The sequence below is a fragment of the Mytilus californianus genome, unplaced genomic scaffold, assembly GCF_021869535.1.
Source record: "Mytilus californianus isolate M0D057914Y unplaced genomic scaffold, xbMytCali1.0.p SCAF_8, whole genome shotgun sequence".
Classification (NCBI taxonomy): Eukaryota; Metazoa; Mollusca; class Bivalvia; order Mytilida; family Mytilidae; genus Mytilus; species Mytilus californianus.
Window position 1 is genome coordinate 68,126,709 of NW_026262734.1, and position 18,603 is coordinate 68,145,311.

At 32.6% G+C, this 18,603-nt stretch overlaps 2 protein-coding genes across 2 annotated transcripts in view; one reads left to right on the forward strand and one right to left on the reverse strand.

Moving 5' to 3' along the window:
• The window catches only part of LOC127712999 (small G protein signaling modulator 1-like), a 361,281-nt gene that overhangs the window by 52,548 nt on the left and 290,130 nt on the right, over positions 1-18,603 (reverse strand). The gene's annotated exons all lie outside the window — the stretch shown is intronic.
• Positions 1-18,603, forward strand: part of LOC127713002 (beta-adrenergic receptor kinase 2-like) — a 120,114-nt gene that overhangs the window by 36,685 nt on the left and 64,826 nt on the right. The window contains exons 4-5 of the mRNA XM_052219591.1: positions 7,463-7,564; positions 10,002-10,088. Of these exons, the coding sequence (XP_052075551.1) occupies positions 7,463-7,564; positions 10,002-10,088 (189 nt within the window). The remainder of the gene's footprint in view (positions 1-7,462; positions 7,565-10,001; positions 10,089-18,603) is intronic.

Genomic DNA, 18,603 nt, shown 5'->3' on the forward strand with positions numbered 1-18,603 from the left:
TTTTAGAAGTCATCATAAAACTGAAGAAAAAAGTATTCAGCATCCAGTGAGTTAATATAAGCTTTTGAAAAAACATATTCCAGAATAAATTAAATTATAAAATAGTAAACACTGGACAAATTTATACGGCATAATATATGTGCAACATATAAATATACGGAAGATAAATTTCACTAGTTGCTTCCTATCAGTATCATTATTTCAATAATATTGAGGGAAAATAACATATATCACATCTGGGGCTAACACCCTGAGGGATATATTTGATAAAAATGAACTGGTTGTCTCTTTGACACATTCCCTCTTTCCATTCTCTATTCTATCACTCCCATTTCTTCAGATACTATCATACAGTTGTAATTTCTAATGATATGAAAGTATGTAACTTTATTAATTGTCTGATGAAAAATGTGTCAAGCAATTATACAAACATTCAAACTCCTTTCTATTCTTGATTGTTTCTCCAGTCATTTTTATCTGACAGGTAAGATAAATAATCCATCATCACTTCATAATGAGGCATTATGATATTCTGCTTGATTTTTTTCTTGTGTATATTCTCCTGTTATAAGGATCTGCTTACCCTTCCTGAGCACCTGAGATCACCCCTGGTTTTTGGTGGGATTCGTGTTGCTCTGTCCATAGTTTTCGATGTTGTGTTTTGTATACTGTTTTTTGTCTTTTGGTCTTTTTTAGTTTTTTGCCATGGTATTGTCAGTTTATTTTTTACTTATGAGTTTGAAAGTCCCTTTGGTATCTTTCGCCTCTCTCTTACAACTCCTCTGTTTAGGCATTGACCTTTTCCTTTTGAGAACGAGGGTCTTGAGATTTATCTTTGAACACACTAGCATTTGAGATCACCATCCTCTCCCTCCCTATCTTTATATTTAAGTTTTAATGTTGGTGGTCTCTAAGAGTCTTTCTGATGATCCATCTGAAATGTAAAATTTTCTGTTTGCTGCTGACCCAAACACCCTTAATGTGTAAAAAAACATTTTTCTCAGATCACCATTTACTTATTCATTTTATAGACTTCAAAGATTAGGATTCCAGCCAATGTGCTTAATGTATGAAATTAATAAAAATAAAACCAGAGACTTTTAGACAGAATTGCAACAATTATCCTGGTGTCTGTTATCCTGTTGCAGAAAGTAATCCATCATCTGGCTCATGGAGACATTTACATAGATGGTTGACAATTCTCCTTTGAGGCATGTCATCTTTCTATTCATTGTTGGTGTATACAGTTTGAAACATTGTTCAACTACTTGGTTCAATTCCTGCTTGATCCACACCAAAAAGCACACATGAATTAATGTTAATGATTGACTGGCCTTTTACATGCAGCAAATTTTTTCTCTATTATGCATCACTATGAGATTAAACAAACATTCTGTAACATCGGTTGCTTTTAATTTAAAGCCAGAATGTTATTGATGTGGTGTTAATAAACATGGAAAAACTGAAAGGGATTTTCATTTCTAGTAATTGTATATCCATTGTATGTAGGACTTACCAAATAAACTATTTGTGTGGTTTTACATAAACATTACATAATGGATGATGACAGTTTATGTCTTAAATTGTAATTGTTATCAAAGCTGTTTACAATCTCTTTGAGTGTATACCAGGAAATTGCTTCAGTTTAAATAGTTTACTCAAGGTACACCCTTTTCAAATATATGCACTATTTGTAAATATGAATAGATACTGTGCACTGGAGGCATTTAGAAACCAGGAGTATAATGGCATGGGGAGGTGGAAATAAGTAGAGGGATGCACTAATCATGAGATAAGAAGGGATGAAAGTAAGGTTGCAAGAATCATAAGATATGAAGGGATAAACATAGGATTACAATAGCTATGAGATAAGAAGGGATAAATGAAGGATTACAAGAGCCATGAGATAAGATGGGATAAACAAAGGATTACAAGAACTATGGGATAGGAAGGTATGCTAACAGGGTTAATAAAAACCATGAGATAAGAAGGGATAAACATAGGATTACAAGAACTATGGGATAGGAAGGTATGATAACAGGGTTAATAAGAACCATGAGATAAAAAGGGATAAACAAAGGATTATAAGAACTTTGAGATAAGAAGGGATGATAATAGAGTTACAAGAACCATGATATAAAAAGGGATAAACTAAGAATTACAAGAACCATGAGATAAGGAGGGGTTAAAGGATTATAAGAACTATGAGGTAAGAAGGGATGATAATAGGGTTATAAGAACCATGAGATAAGAAGAGATAAATGAAGGATTACAAGAACCATGAGATATGAAGGGATAAACAATGGATTACAAGAACCATGAGATAAGGAGGGATAAATAAAGAATTACAAGAACCATGATATGATAAGAAGGGATGATAATAGAGTTACAAGAACCATGATATAAAAAGGGATAAACTAAGGATTACAAGAACCATGAGATAAGGAAGGGGTAAACAAAGGATTACAAGATCCATGAGATAAGAAGGGGGTAAACAAAGGATTACAAGAGCCATGAGATAAGAAGGCATAAACAAAAGATTACAAGAACCATGACATAAATTTTAGAAGGGGTTAATGGATTTTAAGAACTATGAGATAAGAAGGGATGATAATAGGGTTACAAGAACCATGAGATAAAAAGGGATAAACATAGGATTACAAGAACTATGGGATAAGATAGGATAAACAAAAGATTACAAGAACCATGAGATACGAAGGGATAAACAAAGGATTACAAGAGCCATGAGATAAGAAGGCATAAACAAAAGATAACAAGAACCATGAGATAAGGAGGGGTTAAAGGATTATAAGAACTATGAGATAAGAAGGGATGATAATAGGATTAGAAGATCCATGAGATAAGAAGGGATAAACGAAGGATTACAAGAACCATGAGATAAGAAGGCATAAACAAAAGATTACAAGAACCATGAGATAAGGAGGGGTTAAAGGATTATAAGAACTATGAGATAAGAAGGGATGATAATAGGGTTATAAGAACCATGAGATAAGAAGAGATAAATGAAGGATTACAAGAACAATGAGATATGAAGGGATAAACAATGGATTACAAGAACCATGAGATAAGGAGGGATAAATAAAGAATTACAAGAACCATGATCTGATAAGAAGGGATGATAATAGAGTTACAAGAACCATGATATAAAAAGGGATAAACTAAGGATTACAAGAACCATGAGATAAGGAAGGGGTAAACAAAGGATTACAAGATCCATGAGATAAGAAGGCATAAACAAAAGATTACAAGAACCATGAGATAAATTTTAGAAGGGGTTAATGGATTTTAAGAACTATGAGATAAGAAGGGATGATAATAGGGTTACAAGAACCATGAGATAAAAAGGGATAAACATAGGATTACAAGAACTATGGGATAAGATAGGATAAACAAAAGATTACAAGAACCATGAGATACGAAGGGATAAACAAAGGATTACAAGAGCCATGAGATAAGAAGGCATAAACAAAAGATTACAAGAACCATGACATAAGGTGGGGTTAAAGGATTATAAGAACTATGAGATAAGAAGGGATGATAATAGGATTAGAAGATCCATAAGATAAGAAGGGATAAACAAAAGATAAAAAGAACCATGAGATAAGGAGGGGTTAAAGGATTATAAGAACTATGAGATAAGAAGGGATGATAATAGGGTTATAAGAACCATGAGATAAGAAGAGATAAACGAAGGATTACAAGAACCATGAGATATGAAGGGATAAACAAAGGATTACAAGAACCATGAGATAAGGAGGGATAAATAAAGAATTACAAGAACCATGAGATAAGAAGGGACGATAATAGAGTTACAAAAACCATGAGATAAAAAGGGATAAACATAAGACTACAAGAACCATGAGATAAGAAGGGATAAACAAAGGATTACAAGAACTAGTTGATAAGAAAAGATAAAACATAGGATTACAAGAGCCACATTGCAATGTTGGTGGGCCAGTGAAATTTATCTGAAAAGTGATCTAATTTTATGAAGTCTTTTTCAGGCTTATAAGTCAAACAAATGTTTGTGAAGACTGCTGCATACAGACATGTAAACATTTGAAATTGAAAAAGAAATAGAGGTTGTCGTAAAGTCCTGCAGTATATACCTAACTTAAAGGTTTTCTGTTGATCAATTCATTTAGGATCAGAATTAATGTTCAATATTGTCATGTTATTCAGACAGATTACTATCTACAGGAATCTTATGGCATTTTAAATGCCAATACTAGTGTAAATATGTAGAGAGAGAAGTGTAACTTTTGCTTGATTGGTCTAGGATTACTTGTTGGATTGTGTAGAGAATCGTGATGCATTTGTCTGAACTTTTGAATCAAATTGGAGTACATTTGTACTTGGAATGATGCGTTATGTCAGACAATTGACATGGCACATCATATGAAGTGTTACTGTTGAGAACTTCATTTTGATTACTTTTATCATGTTCAGTAAAAATAATTAGGCAGTACATATATTCCCGATTTAGAAACATTGATGTAGAATAGGAATAGTTTGAGTATCTGTATTATATACATCTTTCATACAAATGGAGCTCATGCTAGTGGCATCACATTTAAGGAGCTTGTGGGTGCATTCACATGGAAAATTATTGATTTATCATAAATCATTGTTATTTTTATTATCTGAAATAAGTGTTAGTCTGTGTAGGAAATTGTGATTTGCAGTGTTCGCACTCAACCACAGGCCCACCAGTCCTCGCTTGTAAAATATTTTTTCTAAAAATCATCTCTACAGGCGAATAGAATCTAACTAAAATTTTGATAGAATTCAGGTACGGGCCTGTAGATTCTTAAAGATTATCGTTGGTTCTCTCAACGAGATTGATTTTCTCGCTTGAGCTGGTAGGACTCTTGAATTTTGAAGAGTCGAAATAGGATGAACAGATCATATAAACCCGAAGGCAAATATAATACGAGCCCAAGCAAAAAAAATATGAACAAGTCTAAATTGAAAAAAACGTTCAAACCTATGATTGCATTAGTTAAAAACCGCAATTTTTATATGTGTGCATGCAAAACAAATTTCTTGGTAGAGGGGTCTAAAAGCGAGAAAAGCAATCGAGTTGAGATGACCAATGATAATCTGTTTATCGCTATTTTACCTATGAAGACGTTGTAAATTTCCTTGACAACGGCACATGTTCTCTTAGTTTCTAGCGATAATGTTCATATCACTCGACTCTGCTGAGAACGGAAATTATCAGTCAGTAAGATCAAAGGAAAAATTCGTAAAATAGCGATAAAGAAGTTTAATGTGAAGACTGCGATTTGTACACTAGTATTTGTCCTTTTCAAGCACAAATGATATGAAACATCAGATGATTATGTTAAATTAATATCCAGTGACAACTATTTCATGCCTATTCAAGACAAGAACAAAATAAACAATTAATCAATAGGTCAGTAGTGCAAACTTGGTTGATTCGGGGATAGAGGGACACATATTTGGGCTGCCAGTGGAGAAAGAGAAAATGTCCACTAGGGACAGAAATTTTGACTTGCAACAGACTTCCTTTTGACCCTCCAAAGACTTGTCTCAAGGTTTCTTTAATGTGCATAGTCTATATTCAATGCCAGACAGTTGACTGACGATATTAGACAAATCAACAAGTAACACTACAAACCACAAACCTTAATTTCCTGTTGCTATTACAACGCAAATAAACAAGATTACCTGTATTCCTTTATATTTGCTATTACAATGCAAATAAACAACCTAATTACCAGTAGTGCATTTTTAGCCTATTATCAGACCTATATTATTACAATAATTAATTGTTATTACTGATTAATGTATAAGCTTTTGGATTGTTTAGGAAATCGTGATGTGTTGTTACAGGCCACTTGACACATTGCATCATCAGTTAAAAGCAGAATTTGTATTTAACTGTTTTGGCATCTGCTATGAAAAAAAAATAAAGAAATAAAGAATGCAAAAATATAATCATGATGATTTGGTAATAAATGTTCTTGATTTAGAAGCCGTCATGTAGGAATTGGTATATATTAGTGTTTTTATGCCCCCGCCGTAGCGGTGGGGGCATTAAGTTTTACCCTTGTCCGTCTGTACGTACGTACGTACGTACGTACGTCCCAAAATTGGTTTCCGTTCTCTAACTTGAGTTTGCCTCAACCAAATGTTATGAAACTTATACACAATGCTTATTACCACAAAACACAGATCAAGTTTGAATTTTGGTTGTGTCACTTTAACCGTTCTAGAGTTATGCCCCTTTATAAATGGAAAAATTGCAAAATTTTAGTTTCCGTCCTCTAACTTAAGTTTGCCTCAACCAAATGTTATGAAACTTATACTCAAGGCTTATTACCACAAAACACAGATCAAGTTTGAATTTTGGTGGCGTCACTTGAACCGTTCTAGAGTTATGCCCCTTTATAAATGGAAAAATTGCAAAATTTTTAGTTTCCGTCCTCTAACTTAAGTTTGGCTCAACCAAATGTTATGAAACTTATATACAATGCTTATTATCACAAAACACAGATCAAGTTTGAATTTTGGTGGCGTCACTTTAACCGTTCTAGAGTTATGCCCCTTTATAAATGGAAAAAATTGCAAAATTTTTATTTTCTTCTAAATATCAAGTTATTTTTAAAATTGGAGTTATCTTCCTTTGTCCATGATTATAGTTGAATCAACTACAATCAATGCTGTATACAATGCAATGTTTAATTTTTACTTCCACTGATAAAACACAGATCAAGTTGAATTTGGGTAGTGTCACTTTAACCATTATTGAGTTATGCCCCTTTATAAATAGAAAAATTGCTGAATTTTTTAGTTTCTGTTCTCTACTAAAGTTAGCCTCAACCAAATGTTATGAGACTTACACACAAAACTCAGATCAAGTTAAAATTTGGGTAGCGTCACTTTTACTGTTCTTCAGTTATGTCCCTTTATAACTATATGATATGCAAGCGGGGGCATCATCTGTGTCCACATGTGGACACTATCCACATTTATTATACATGTGTCACACAAATTAGCTTGATGCTATGCATATAAATAGTAAATTGATGTTTTGTGCTAAAATACATGGAATTAATTGCCATTAGCAGATCCAAACCGGTGATTGTTTTGCAATTTCACTTGAATAAACTCCTTAAGTATTTAAATTTATAGACAATTGATGAGAAAAAATACTATAGTAAACAGCTGTATCTCATAGCCATTTCTCAAACAAAATTGACTGTTGACTTTGCTTTATTTGTTCTTTCTTTCAGAGGTAATAAGGTTGCCATTTATTTCTTCAAATTGAAGGGAAATTTCCCACACCTGAGTAATTATATATAAGCTGATTACCAGAAATAATGAATTGTCATATTGCATGCATATGTAGATTTTAATGCAAATTTTATCATAAACAGTGATTTAATAATTCTACCTTGTCTTTTTTTTTCAGATTAGAAAATTTGAAAAACTAGAGACAGATGAAGAAAGAATAAAATTAGGAAAAGAAATTTACGACCAATTTATAATGAAAGAACTTTTATCACAATCACATGCAAGTATTCGATATATCACTATTGTGACAACCACAATGCACATACTGCTGATTCATAATTTTTGTGGATTGAGGATAAAGGAATAGGTCCGGTAAGGGCCGATTTTGGCCTCAAATTTCAGGTTCATCTGATGAAAGATTTTGGACACTTTTTAAACACTTAAGTGTCTACTTCATTCGATTCAATTACTTTCTGTGAAAGATTTGAACTGATTTAGTCATTTCAGTCGCTCAAATTTAAGCTTAAATATGAAAAATCTATCAAATATGCCATAATATGTACATTTTCAGATGGTTTTTGTCAAAAATGAAAGTGGCCGCATCCGTGTTAACTCTCAATCTTTATATATGTTATGTATTATCATCAAATACAACTTACATTTAAATATTAAGAATGAACACAAATGTTCCACTTCCATTTAAGATGGAAACCGTCTAAAATTTAACTCAAATGCTAAAATTGTGAAGATTTCAGTAATTTAGCATGACTAAATGATGCTAGTACACGATACATGTGCATTATATTGTCAAAAACAGCCCATATTTATGTAGCAGAAGTATTCTACTTTCCAATAACTAGCTAAAAAGTTACATTTTAACAATTTTGTAAAACAGCTATATTTTGGGGCCAAAAAGGAGTCTTACTGGACCTACTCCTTTACTTTTTTGTGGATATTTGATTTGATGGATTTGCCAAAGTCTGCATACAAGCCTATAGAAAAGATATATACTTCGTTGAATATTTAAATTTATGGTTTACGTATACCCACCAAATCCACTCAAATTGGTACATGTATTCCACAAATAGAAATGAATCCACAGTAATCAAATAGTTTCTTTAGCCTATGGTACCATTCTCAGCCATTCAGGGTTCTAATGAAGACTCATTCATGGGTCACTGAAACAAGATTTTCTGTCTGGACTTGCCATTTCATGAAATCCTGCATCAACAAGAGGCATCCTATTTACACAAGATGAGTCCTTCCAGGAAAGGGAAGGGAAGTGGGAATTATCACTCCTGTCCACCCCTCAGAATAAATACTTTAATATAAAATGGTATACATGTGCCTTGAACAAGGTGTGTTGTTTATAATGCTGAGGAATAGTAAATATTTAAGAGCATTTGTATTCATTTAAGTAATCATGCACTCTAAATCTACTCTTTTTTTGTGTTTTCCACTAGAATTTTTCATATAATTTGATTTTATTCTTAAAGAATGTAGTATTATATTTCACTACATGCACTTGAAGAGTTATAGCTAAGCCTTCAACTCTCACTTCACTGCAAGTTCACAGCCATTAGCACTAGCTTGAGCAAACAGGGGAATTCATTGCTATATTTGATTTGATCCCTTGGAGTTACATTATTAAAATAAAAAAAATCTTAACAAATAGAGTCCTAAATTGCATGAAAAAATAAAAAAATATAAGTGTATGGAAGGCTTCTCCATTTAAATAAATGTTATCAATATATGTACCATTTATTTGTTTTAAGAAGACCATATATATATATATTTTATAATGAACGACTTGGCTGCATGCAAGTTCAGATCAAGAAAATACCACAGAAAAATTTAAAGGGAATAGTGAAAAAATGCTATGCAACATCACAAAAACTCAGAGCTGTGTAAAAATATTTACTTAAAACAATGCTGAGCTATGTAAAAATATTTGTTGAAACATTGCTATTAATTATTGCCATTCGATACTCCTGATGAGCTAGACCTTTAAGATCCCTGTCATTCCTCTATTACAAGATTTAGACATTTATGTAATGTGATAATCTCCCTGGAGGTTGGAATTTACTTTACAATTGTTTATTGCTGTATTTTGTTTTCTCAGTTAATTATTTGTTATTACAAAGACAAAGTTGTTCAACATATGTCCATTAGTAATTATGTAAGGAAATTTGTTATATATATATGAAAAACCACCTACACATGTACATGTTGAAATAACAAATTTCACAGACAAAAAGGAGAAGGTCAAACATTTATAAATCAAGCTACCTACATTGTACAATTATCAATAACAAACATCACAGGCTCCCTGCTGGATTTGGTAACATATTTCAGTATAATTTTGGATGTAGAGATGGCTGTTTAAGTCCAGTGGCATCCATATCAAATATCAGAATGTAGTTCCTATTATTGCGACTCTTACCTAGTCACATTATTCAAAATTAATAAAAACCTTGCAATAATTTCTGAATTAATATTATCTTGTGTTATGATGGAATAGATTTGGTGTATTCTATCACAGAATTTGATGTTAAACATTTTTAAGTTATTCCAAAGATCGGTCAGACATAAGTAAAAGTCTTTTGAAAATTACATTTTTGATATCTAAGACAAAATGCAAAGTAGCATTTACAAATTATATCTAGGTGCAAATGCTTTTACGCATGAAAAATGTAATCTTAAACCTGTATTTTCAGACATATACAAAAGAAGCTGTAGATTCTGTCAAAGAAGCCTTAACATTAGCACAAAGAAATAAAACTCTAAATCCACACATTTTTGAAGTAAGTATTTCATGTGATTGTGCGATTGAACAGTAGTAAACAAAGTGTAAAGGCTATTTTAATGTGATTTGTGACAATGTAAGTATCTTAATCTTGAATGTGCCTGACATCTAGAAGATGCTTCATTAGTTGGTTTCAACCAAATCTGAAGTAAAACATTTCAGCATGTGAGTGAATTTACTTAAAACAGTTCATTAACATCCACAGTATGCAGTCATTGTCTCTTGTGGAGGACAACAGCTGATTTGTTTACCTTTAAAAAATGTAACCTGAAGTAAGCGTCTTCAGGTATCAGTTTAGTTTCAAGTGTCAAAGACGGTTGGTGTCCATGAACTGTTCACTCGTCCTGTATATGCATGAAATATTTTCCACTGAACAAACAAGCAACAATCAATCCATAAAAACAACCTCTAACTGTTTTGTTTATCTTTTTGTTTTAAGAAAGAAATTACATTTGGTTTGTAAGTAAGAAGTTATTAGCTATGCATATATGAAAGCAGTTGGTCAATACAAAATTTGTCCTGATATCATTAAAAAATATGAAAGCAGTTGGACATAACAAAATTTGTCCTGATATCATTAAAAGATATGAAAGCAGTTGGACAATACAAAATTTGTCCTGATATCATTAAAGAACAATCAACAGCTACGGCCAAATAAAACAAATATGCTTATTTAGAGCTTCCACTAAGATACTAATTGAACTCCTACCCTAACGTTTTAATGAAAATTTATTCTCTATTCCCTTTTCACTGCATATCAGTTGTTGTAACTGGTGCAAACTTGTTTTATTAATATTTGTCACAGAATTGATTAAAACCATGCTGAGTATTTTTGCTTTGTTGACAAATAATTGTTAATTTCTAGTAAAACAATATGTATAATAATTGAACAGGTCAAAGTAAAGACGAATATCTTCCTGGCTTGTGACAAAAAATAATACAATAATGAAGTTCTTGGCAGAAAACAAAACACACATAATTTTTATTCTTATTAAACAGATTAAAACAGGCCCCCAAAAGTCTCCAAAACAGGAAGTTAGATGTTGAAACAAACTTGGACTAACAAAAACAAATAATTGCCATATGACTGCCAATAATTATTTAGAATTTGTAAAATGTAAATGAAATATTTATTTGTTGTAATCTTGTAAAAGGCACTTAATGTTTTCTGAGTACAGCCAATTTAAAGATATGTTGCAACATGAATTAGGGACAGGCTGCAAAATAAACTTCATTAAGAAATGGATCACAATTTTAATTGAAATGTGAAGAGTTAGATAATTTATCAGAATTTCACTTAGATTATTAATGTTTACTGGTCGTACATTTGAATTATTTTGAATGAAGTTTTGGCAATATTACATAAGTTAACATTCCTTTTGATAAATCTTAATCCTGAAGTTTAAAAAATTAAAATGTATGTGATTTGAAAATATCAAGTTAAGCTAAAAAGTAAGATCACCAAAAATAAAAAAAAAAACTAATGATGCAAATTTCATAATTTAATTTTTATGGTAAAGTTCACGTTCTTTAGTTTTGAGGTATTGTCTATGCAACATGATATACCAGTTTGTTATTTGACCTGATTACTTGGGGTAGGGAGGTTGCCCAAGACCACAATCAAATTTACTATATTGTAGCATTAATTCTGTCACTATAAGAAAATCACACCAAGATTAGTCTGAAATATATAGCTTAAGTCATATATTCAACTATAAGAAAAACTCTTTTTTTCTCAGAAATAAATTTCACCCATCTTCTGTCCTGTATGTGACAAGAAAACACAAGAAAGTAATTAAGAAGTGAAATAAAAAAAATTAAACAAGTGTACTCAAAATAAGGGGAAGCTTATAAATGGACAACTAAACTCTGTTTGTAGGAAAATGTATATCTTTGATTAAAACATAGATCCATGCAAAAAAATTGTCATCTTGACCTATGTTTTACTCATAAATGACTAATGTTAAGTTTTATCTAACTGTTGAGATCCATTTCTAAGAAATTTTGCTTAAAAGATGAATATATTTAGTGACATTGCACATCTTGGATATTGACTTTTACTCTAATTTTTACATGGACAACCTTGGTTTGGTTTGTGTTACTTACAGTTCTAAACAGCTGCATATCATAGAGGAATATTTTATCAGTATTTCTGTAGTATGAAGATAAAAAATTGGGTTACCGCCCTCAACCTATATTTTATGCATGAATGAATAATATGGGTCACATCCAATCATTATATTGAGGATCTCCAGCAGAACAGGTGTGAGCATAGATAGCTATGGTTTGTATGTCACAAGGTCTTTGACAGAGTTTTGCCTTTGACAATAAATATGGGCTCAAGGCCTGTTGTCACTATCAAAGTTTTCTTGGTCAAAGTTTCTGATGGATTTTTTTGTAGTGACAACCGTGAAAGAAAAATGATCAAAAACTTTGACAGACTTGGATGAAATTAAATCTCATCCTCTTTTTCTTAAAACTTGGATGGACTTTTACAGGAATTATCCAATCACAGCGCAGTTTTTTCTTTGACCAAGTTTTTGATGAAAAATTTGATAGTGACAGACAACCTATGACTTGGACTGTTGGACAAAGTTTACCGGTCAAAGAAATCTTTGATAGTGACAACCGGGCTTCACTGTGACGACATTTTGCCATTGACAAAAAATATCAGGTTAGAGTGTTAAGTCTTTATAAGTCACTTAATAATATAGGCTACCTTAAACATTGTGTAAAAATGTCACTCCATGGAATTCCAAACAAAATATGATATTCTTATTGATTTTGTTTGAGTAAAACATTGCAGCCCGTTCAATTACGAGTGATACAATAATTTCCCAAGTTGCAAGAATGATAATTAGTTTTAGTTCATTGTTAGAATTAAATTCTGTGCGAATCTAGCACCTCGTTTAAGTATTTAGAGAACAGACTAATAATCGATTAGAAATATCCATTTGAATCCTGTTATGTAAGTCTTGTCATACTGTGGAAATTACAGGTAATTAAATTGTCAATATAACAGGTAATTAAGCGTTGATGACTTGTAACCAGCCTGCTATCACTGCGGAATTATTATGATGAGCTGAAGAATTATTTTAATATTTGGATCAGTCATATGTTACAAAAGAACATTAGTCCTTGAGCAAATTATATCTTGCATGTAAATGATGGATCATGAAATTTTATTACCTAACAGAGTCATGCAAGCGGTTTAAAAATCTAATTTTCCAGTTTTAGTAAGTGAGCAAACGATTTGTATATGTTATGTTGATGAGGCTGACAATCATATCCAAGAAAAAGGTTATCATGTGACTCCCTCATCCAGGAAAAGGGTCATCAAGCGACTTCCTCATTCAAGAAAAAGGTCATCAAGTGACTCCCTCATCCAAGAAAAGGGTTATCAAGCAACTCCCTCATCCAAGAAAAGGGTCATCAAGAGAATCCTTAATTGAATAAAAAGGATCATCAAGCTACTCCCTCATCCAAGAAAAGGGTCATCAAGAGACTCCTTAATTGAATAAAAAGGGTCATCAAGCGACTCCCTCATCCAAGAAAATGGTCATCAAGCAACTCCCTAATCCAAGAAAAGGGTCATCAAGCGACTCCCTCATCCAAGAAAAGAGTCATCAAGAGACTCTTTAATCGTATAAAAAGAGTCGTCAAGCGACTCCCTCATCCAAGAAAAGTGTCATCAAGAGACTCTTTAATTGAATAAAAAGGGTCATCTAGCGACTCCATCATCCAAGAAAATGGTCATCAAGCAACTCCCTGATCCAAGAAAAGGGTCATCAAGGGACTCCCTTATCCAAGAAAAGGGTCATCAAGAGAATCCTTAATCTAGTAAAAAAGGGTCATCAAGCGACTCCCTCATCCAAGAAAATGGTCATCAATCAACTCCCTAATCCAAGAAAAGGGTCATCAAGTGAATCCCTAATCCAAGAAAAGGGTCATCTAGTGACTCCCACATTCAAGAAAAGGATCACTTAGTGATTCCACATTCAAGAAAAGGGTCACTTAGCTACTTTCACATTCACTTAGAAAGGGGTCATCAAGCAACTCTCACATCCAAGAAAGGGGTCTTCAAGCAACTCTCACATCCAAGAAAAGGGTTTTCAAGCAAATCTCACATCCAAGAAAGGGGTCAAGCAACTCCCACAAGTTTCCAAGAAAGAGTCATCAAGCGACTCCCTCATCCAAGAAAATGGTCATCAAGCAACTCCCTAATCCAAGAAAAGGGTCATCAAGCTTGAATAGGGGTATGAGCAACCAGTTAGGTTTCCTTAAAATAAAAGTTGCATTTTAAACTTTGATTACATTAATTGTATGTAGTATTTCCTGATATAACAATAATTTTACTGCCATTTCTGTCCTTTGTTCAACCATCACAATGATAAGTGCAAACAAAAATTTCTGAATTTATAGTAAAGAGTTTATTGTCCCCTGCGTAACGCGTTGCGGGGGACATGGAAATACCGGGCGTCGGTCCGTGTGTCCCTCTGTCCGGTCTTGTTAGCGCTCTCACAGGTACAATTCTTGCCAGATTTTTATAAAACTTATGCTATAGGTTAATATCAGCAATATCTCGGACAAGTTCTATAAATATAATGGTGGCCGATCGACTTTTTTTAAAAGAGTTATGTCCCTTGGAAATATTAAATTTATGGAAAAAGGCCTCGTTAGCGCTCCCACGGGTACAATTCTTGAAATATAAAATATGTGCAACGCAGTGGACATTGGAACTCTGTTCTTTTATATCATTGATGATGTCCGATATGATAAAAAATTTGATTGTCACCTATGGCCTTATGTGTTTTACACATTTCTTATACATGATGATGTATAATGGTTTACCCTCGGTTCATCCGTCTGTCCATCTGCCCACACATCGTACCAAAGCAGAATAATGCTTTGATAAAATTTTCATGAAATCTGTATGATTGAATGGGTGAAAGTTTATTTATTTTAATTTGTTACCTAATGTTTAATACGAATCTATAATTTTAAATATTAATAAATGGAAATTTTGGGTAGATGTCAATAAAAGAGCAACTGAACTGCACTAAAATCCTTTTTTTTTTTATTTTGACCGTACATTAAACAAAATTATCCAATTTTTCTAAAACAAATCCTTGAAATTATCTTGTGTTTTATTTATTTATTTGAATACACTGATGAGCCGTATAGCTCAAAGTCAATAAAGAATTTGAATTTGAATGTTCTAGTACCCTTTTCATTTATGATCAATTACCTTACAGCTATACATTAAGTAATGCTAAATATATAATGGTAATTTTGTTAATGTCTAGACTGGAAAATTTATGGCTAAGAAGAAAATAGATTAGCTGTTCTGGTTACTATTGAGAAAAAGTTACTAATCTCTTGGGTACTATACATTGTTCTGTTAGGATATTCTTCCTCATGATTAGTATCTTGATTTTTTCTCACTCACAGGAAGATTTATTACTACTTTCACTAATCAGATAGTTTAAATTTGTCTCGAATTTTTATGATGAATGATTTCATATTCCTTATACATTGTAGTTAGTAACCTGAGTGGTTGCTTCAATAAAAGTTATTAGTATTCTGAGGAGAAGCGATTTTTTATTGATACTGAAACATAAAAAGTGTTTCAAGATTTGTAAATATTGTAAGATTTTTAACAACATAGCATAGTTTTAGTCTTTTTAATTCTGAAAAGCTTTATGCATTTTTGGACCAGAGAGAGTCAAAGTTACCTTTTAAAATTTGTGTGTTTACGGTAAATGATTTTTGTCACTATTGGTTTACTGGTAGATATTTCAAAGGCCAAGGTCACATTACCTATGTATACAAAGTAAAATGTCCTCTTCTAACTATTTTTGGAGCCATAAATCTGTGTTAGCTGTTATCATTATTTGACACAACTGTTCAGCACATAATTATCTTCAAAAAAACAAAAAAAAAACATTACCCAACACAAAAAAAAGTTCCTTATGCAACAAATCTATTTAGATGCCAGTTTGATTTGATAACCTATGGTGCTGCTGTAACATTATGTTGATGATGTTGCTGATCCCTTTCTGATTTGATAACCTATGGTGCTGCTGTAACATTATGTTGATGATGTTGCTGATCCCTTTCTGATTTGATAACCTATGGTGCTGCTGTAACATTATGTTGATGATGTTGCTGATCCCTTTCTGATTTGATAACCTATGGTGTTGCTGTAACATTATGTTGATGATGTTGCTGGTCCCTTTCTGATTTGATAACCTATGGTGGTGCTGTAACATTATGTTGATGATGTTGCTGATCCTTTTCTGATTTGATAACCTATGGTGCTGCTGTAACATTATGTTGATGATGTTGCTGATCCCTTTCTGATTTGATAACCTATGGTGCTGCTGTAACATTATGTTGATGTTGTTGCTGATCCCTTTCTGATTTGATAACTTATGGTGCTGCTGTAACATTATGTTGATGTTGTTGCTGATCCCTTTCTGATTTGATAACCTATGGTGCTGCTGTAACATGTTGATGATGTTGCTGATCCCTTTCTGATTTGATAACCTACGGTGGTGCTGTAACATTATGTTGATGTTGTTGCTGATCCCTTTCTGATTTGATAACCTATGGTGTTGCTGTAACATTATGTTGTTGATCCCTTTTCTGATTTGATAACCTATGGTGCTGCTGTAACATTATGTTGCTGATGTTGCTGATCCCTTTCTGATTTGATAACCTATGATGTTGCTGATCCCTTTCTGATTTGATAACCTATGGTGCTGCTGTAACATTATGTTGATGATGTTGCTGATCCCTTTCTGATTTGATAACCTATGGTGCTGCTGTAACATTATGTTGATGATGTTGCTGATCCCTTTCTGATTTGATAACCTATGGTGCTGCTGTAACATTATGTTGATGTTGTTGCTGATCCCTTTCTGATTTGATAACCTATGGTGTTGCTGTAACATTATGTTGATGATGTTGCTGATCCCTTTCTGATTTGATAACCTATGGTGCTGCTGTAACATTGTGTTGATGATGTTGCTGATCCCTTTCTGATTTGATAACCTATGGTGCTGCTGTAACATTATGTTGATGATGTTGCTGATCCCTTTCTGATTTGATAACCTATGGTGCTGCTGTAACATTATGTTGATGATGTTTCTGATCCCTTTCTGATTTGATAACCTATGGTGCTGCTGTAACATTATGTTGATGATGTTGCTGATCCCTTTCTGATTTGATAACCTATGGTGCTGCTGTAACATTATGTTGATGATGTTGCTGATCCCTTTCTGATTTGATAACCTATGGTGCTGCTGTGACATTATGTTGATGATGTTGCTGATCCCTTTATGATTTGATAACCTATGGTGCTGCTGCTGTAACATTATGTTGATGATGTTGCTGATCCCTTTCTGATTTGATAACCTATGGTACTGCTGTAACATTATGTTGATGATGTTGCTGATCCCTTTCTGTATCTTTTGTCATGTTTTCATGCAGCCTTTGACCGTCCTATTGTTGTATAGCTTGAGGGACATACAGTTATTATAGCTGTGTTGTTTTGGTTGATACAGTATCAGTTATGTGGATTTCCTGGTTACTATAAGACCAAGTTCCAATTTGAAGTCCAACAAAAGGTGTTTTATTTTTTATTCATTTAGTATGTTTTAAGCCTAAAACAGTGGCTAAAAAATGGATCAATAATTGATTTTTCCCATAAACTTTAAGAATTTTAATCCATAAAAGGTAGTTAAGTATATGTACAAAAAAAAACATCAATTCTAAAGTATTTGTAGTTTTAAAGAAATAACTACATAAGTAAGAATAGCAGATGCATGATTTTTCCCCTGGTACATTGTAATGCAATAATACAATGATTCAAAAATAGAATACAAAAATAGAATACAAAAATACAACAATACAACAATACAACAATACAACAATACAATAACACAATAATGATGGAACCAGAAAGTAATTAGCAACAAATATTCTATATGTAAATTATAGGACATTCATGTTATATAAACAAGCTGTGATATTGGTGATTATTTCTATAACATATAATAAGTCTTTCATGACATACTAATGTAAATACAGATATATGTAATGTCTGTACTCAGCTACATGAAGATACAACTATTAAGTGTGTGTCTTTTTTAATCTTGTTCGTCCCCGTGAGTCTGTGCATTTCGTTGATGATATCAGTTTAAATGATTAGACTTATGAGATAGTTGAAAGTCCAGGCAAGCGTTTCATTTAATTGGTGCATTTAGATGGTTGAATTTCATAATCAATGTGTTGTCTACAGTAGCATATTCACAAAGTCAGATAGTCAGTATGTCGATGTTAATAACAAAATAACATTTTCATTAGATTTGTGCAGAAAAAAAACATTTAAAATTCCAAAGTATGAGATGAAACAATAGCTGAAATGTATCCCAAGAATATTTTTTTTTCGGTTTCACTGTTTGTTTTTTGGTTGCTGCTCAATAATTTTACATTAATCCTTCTTTTAT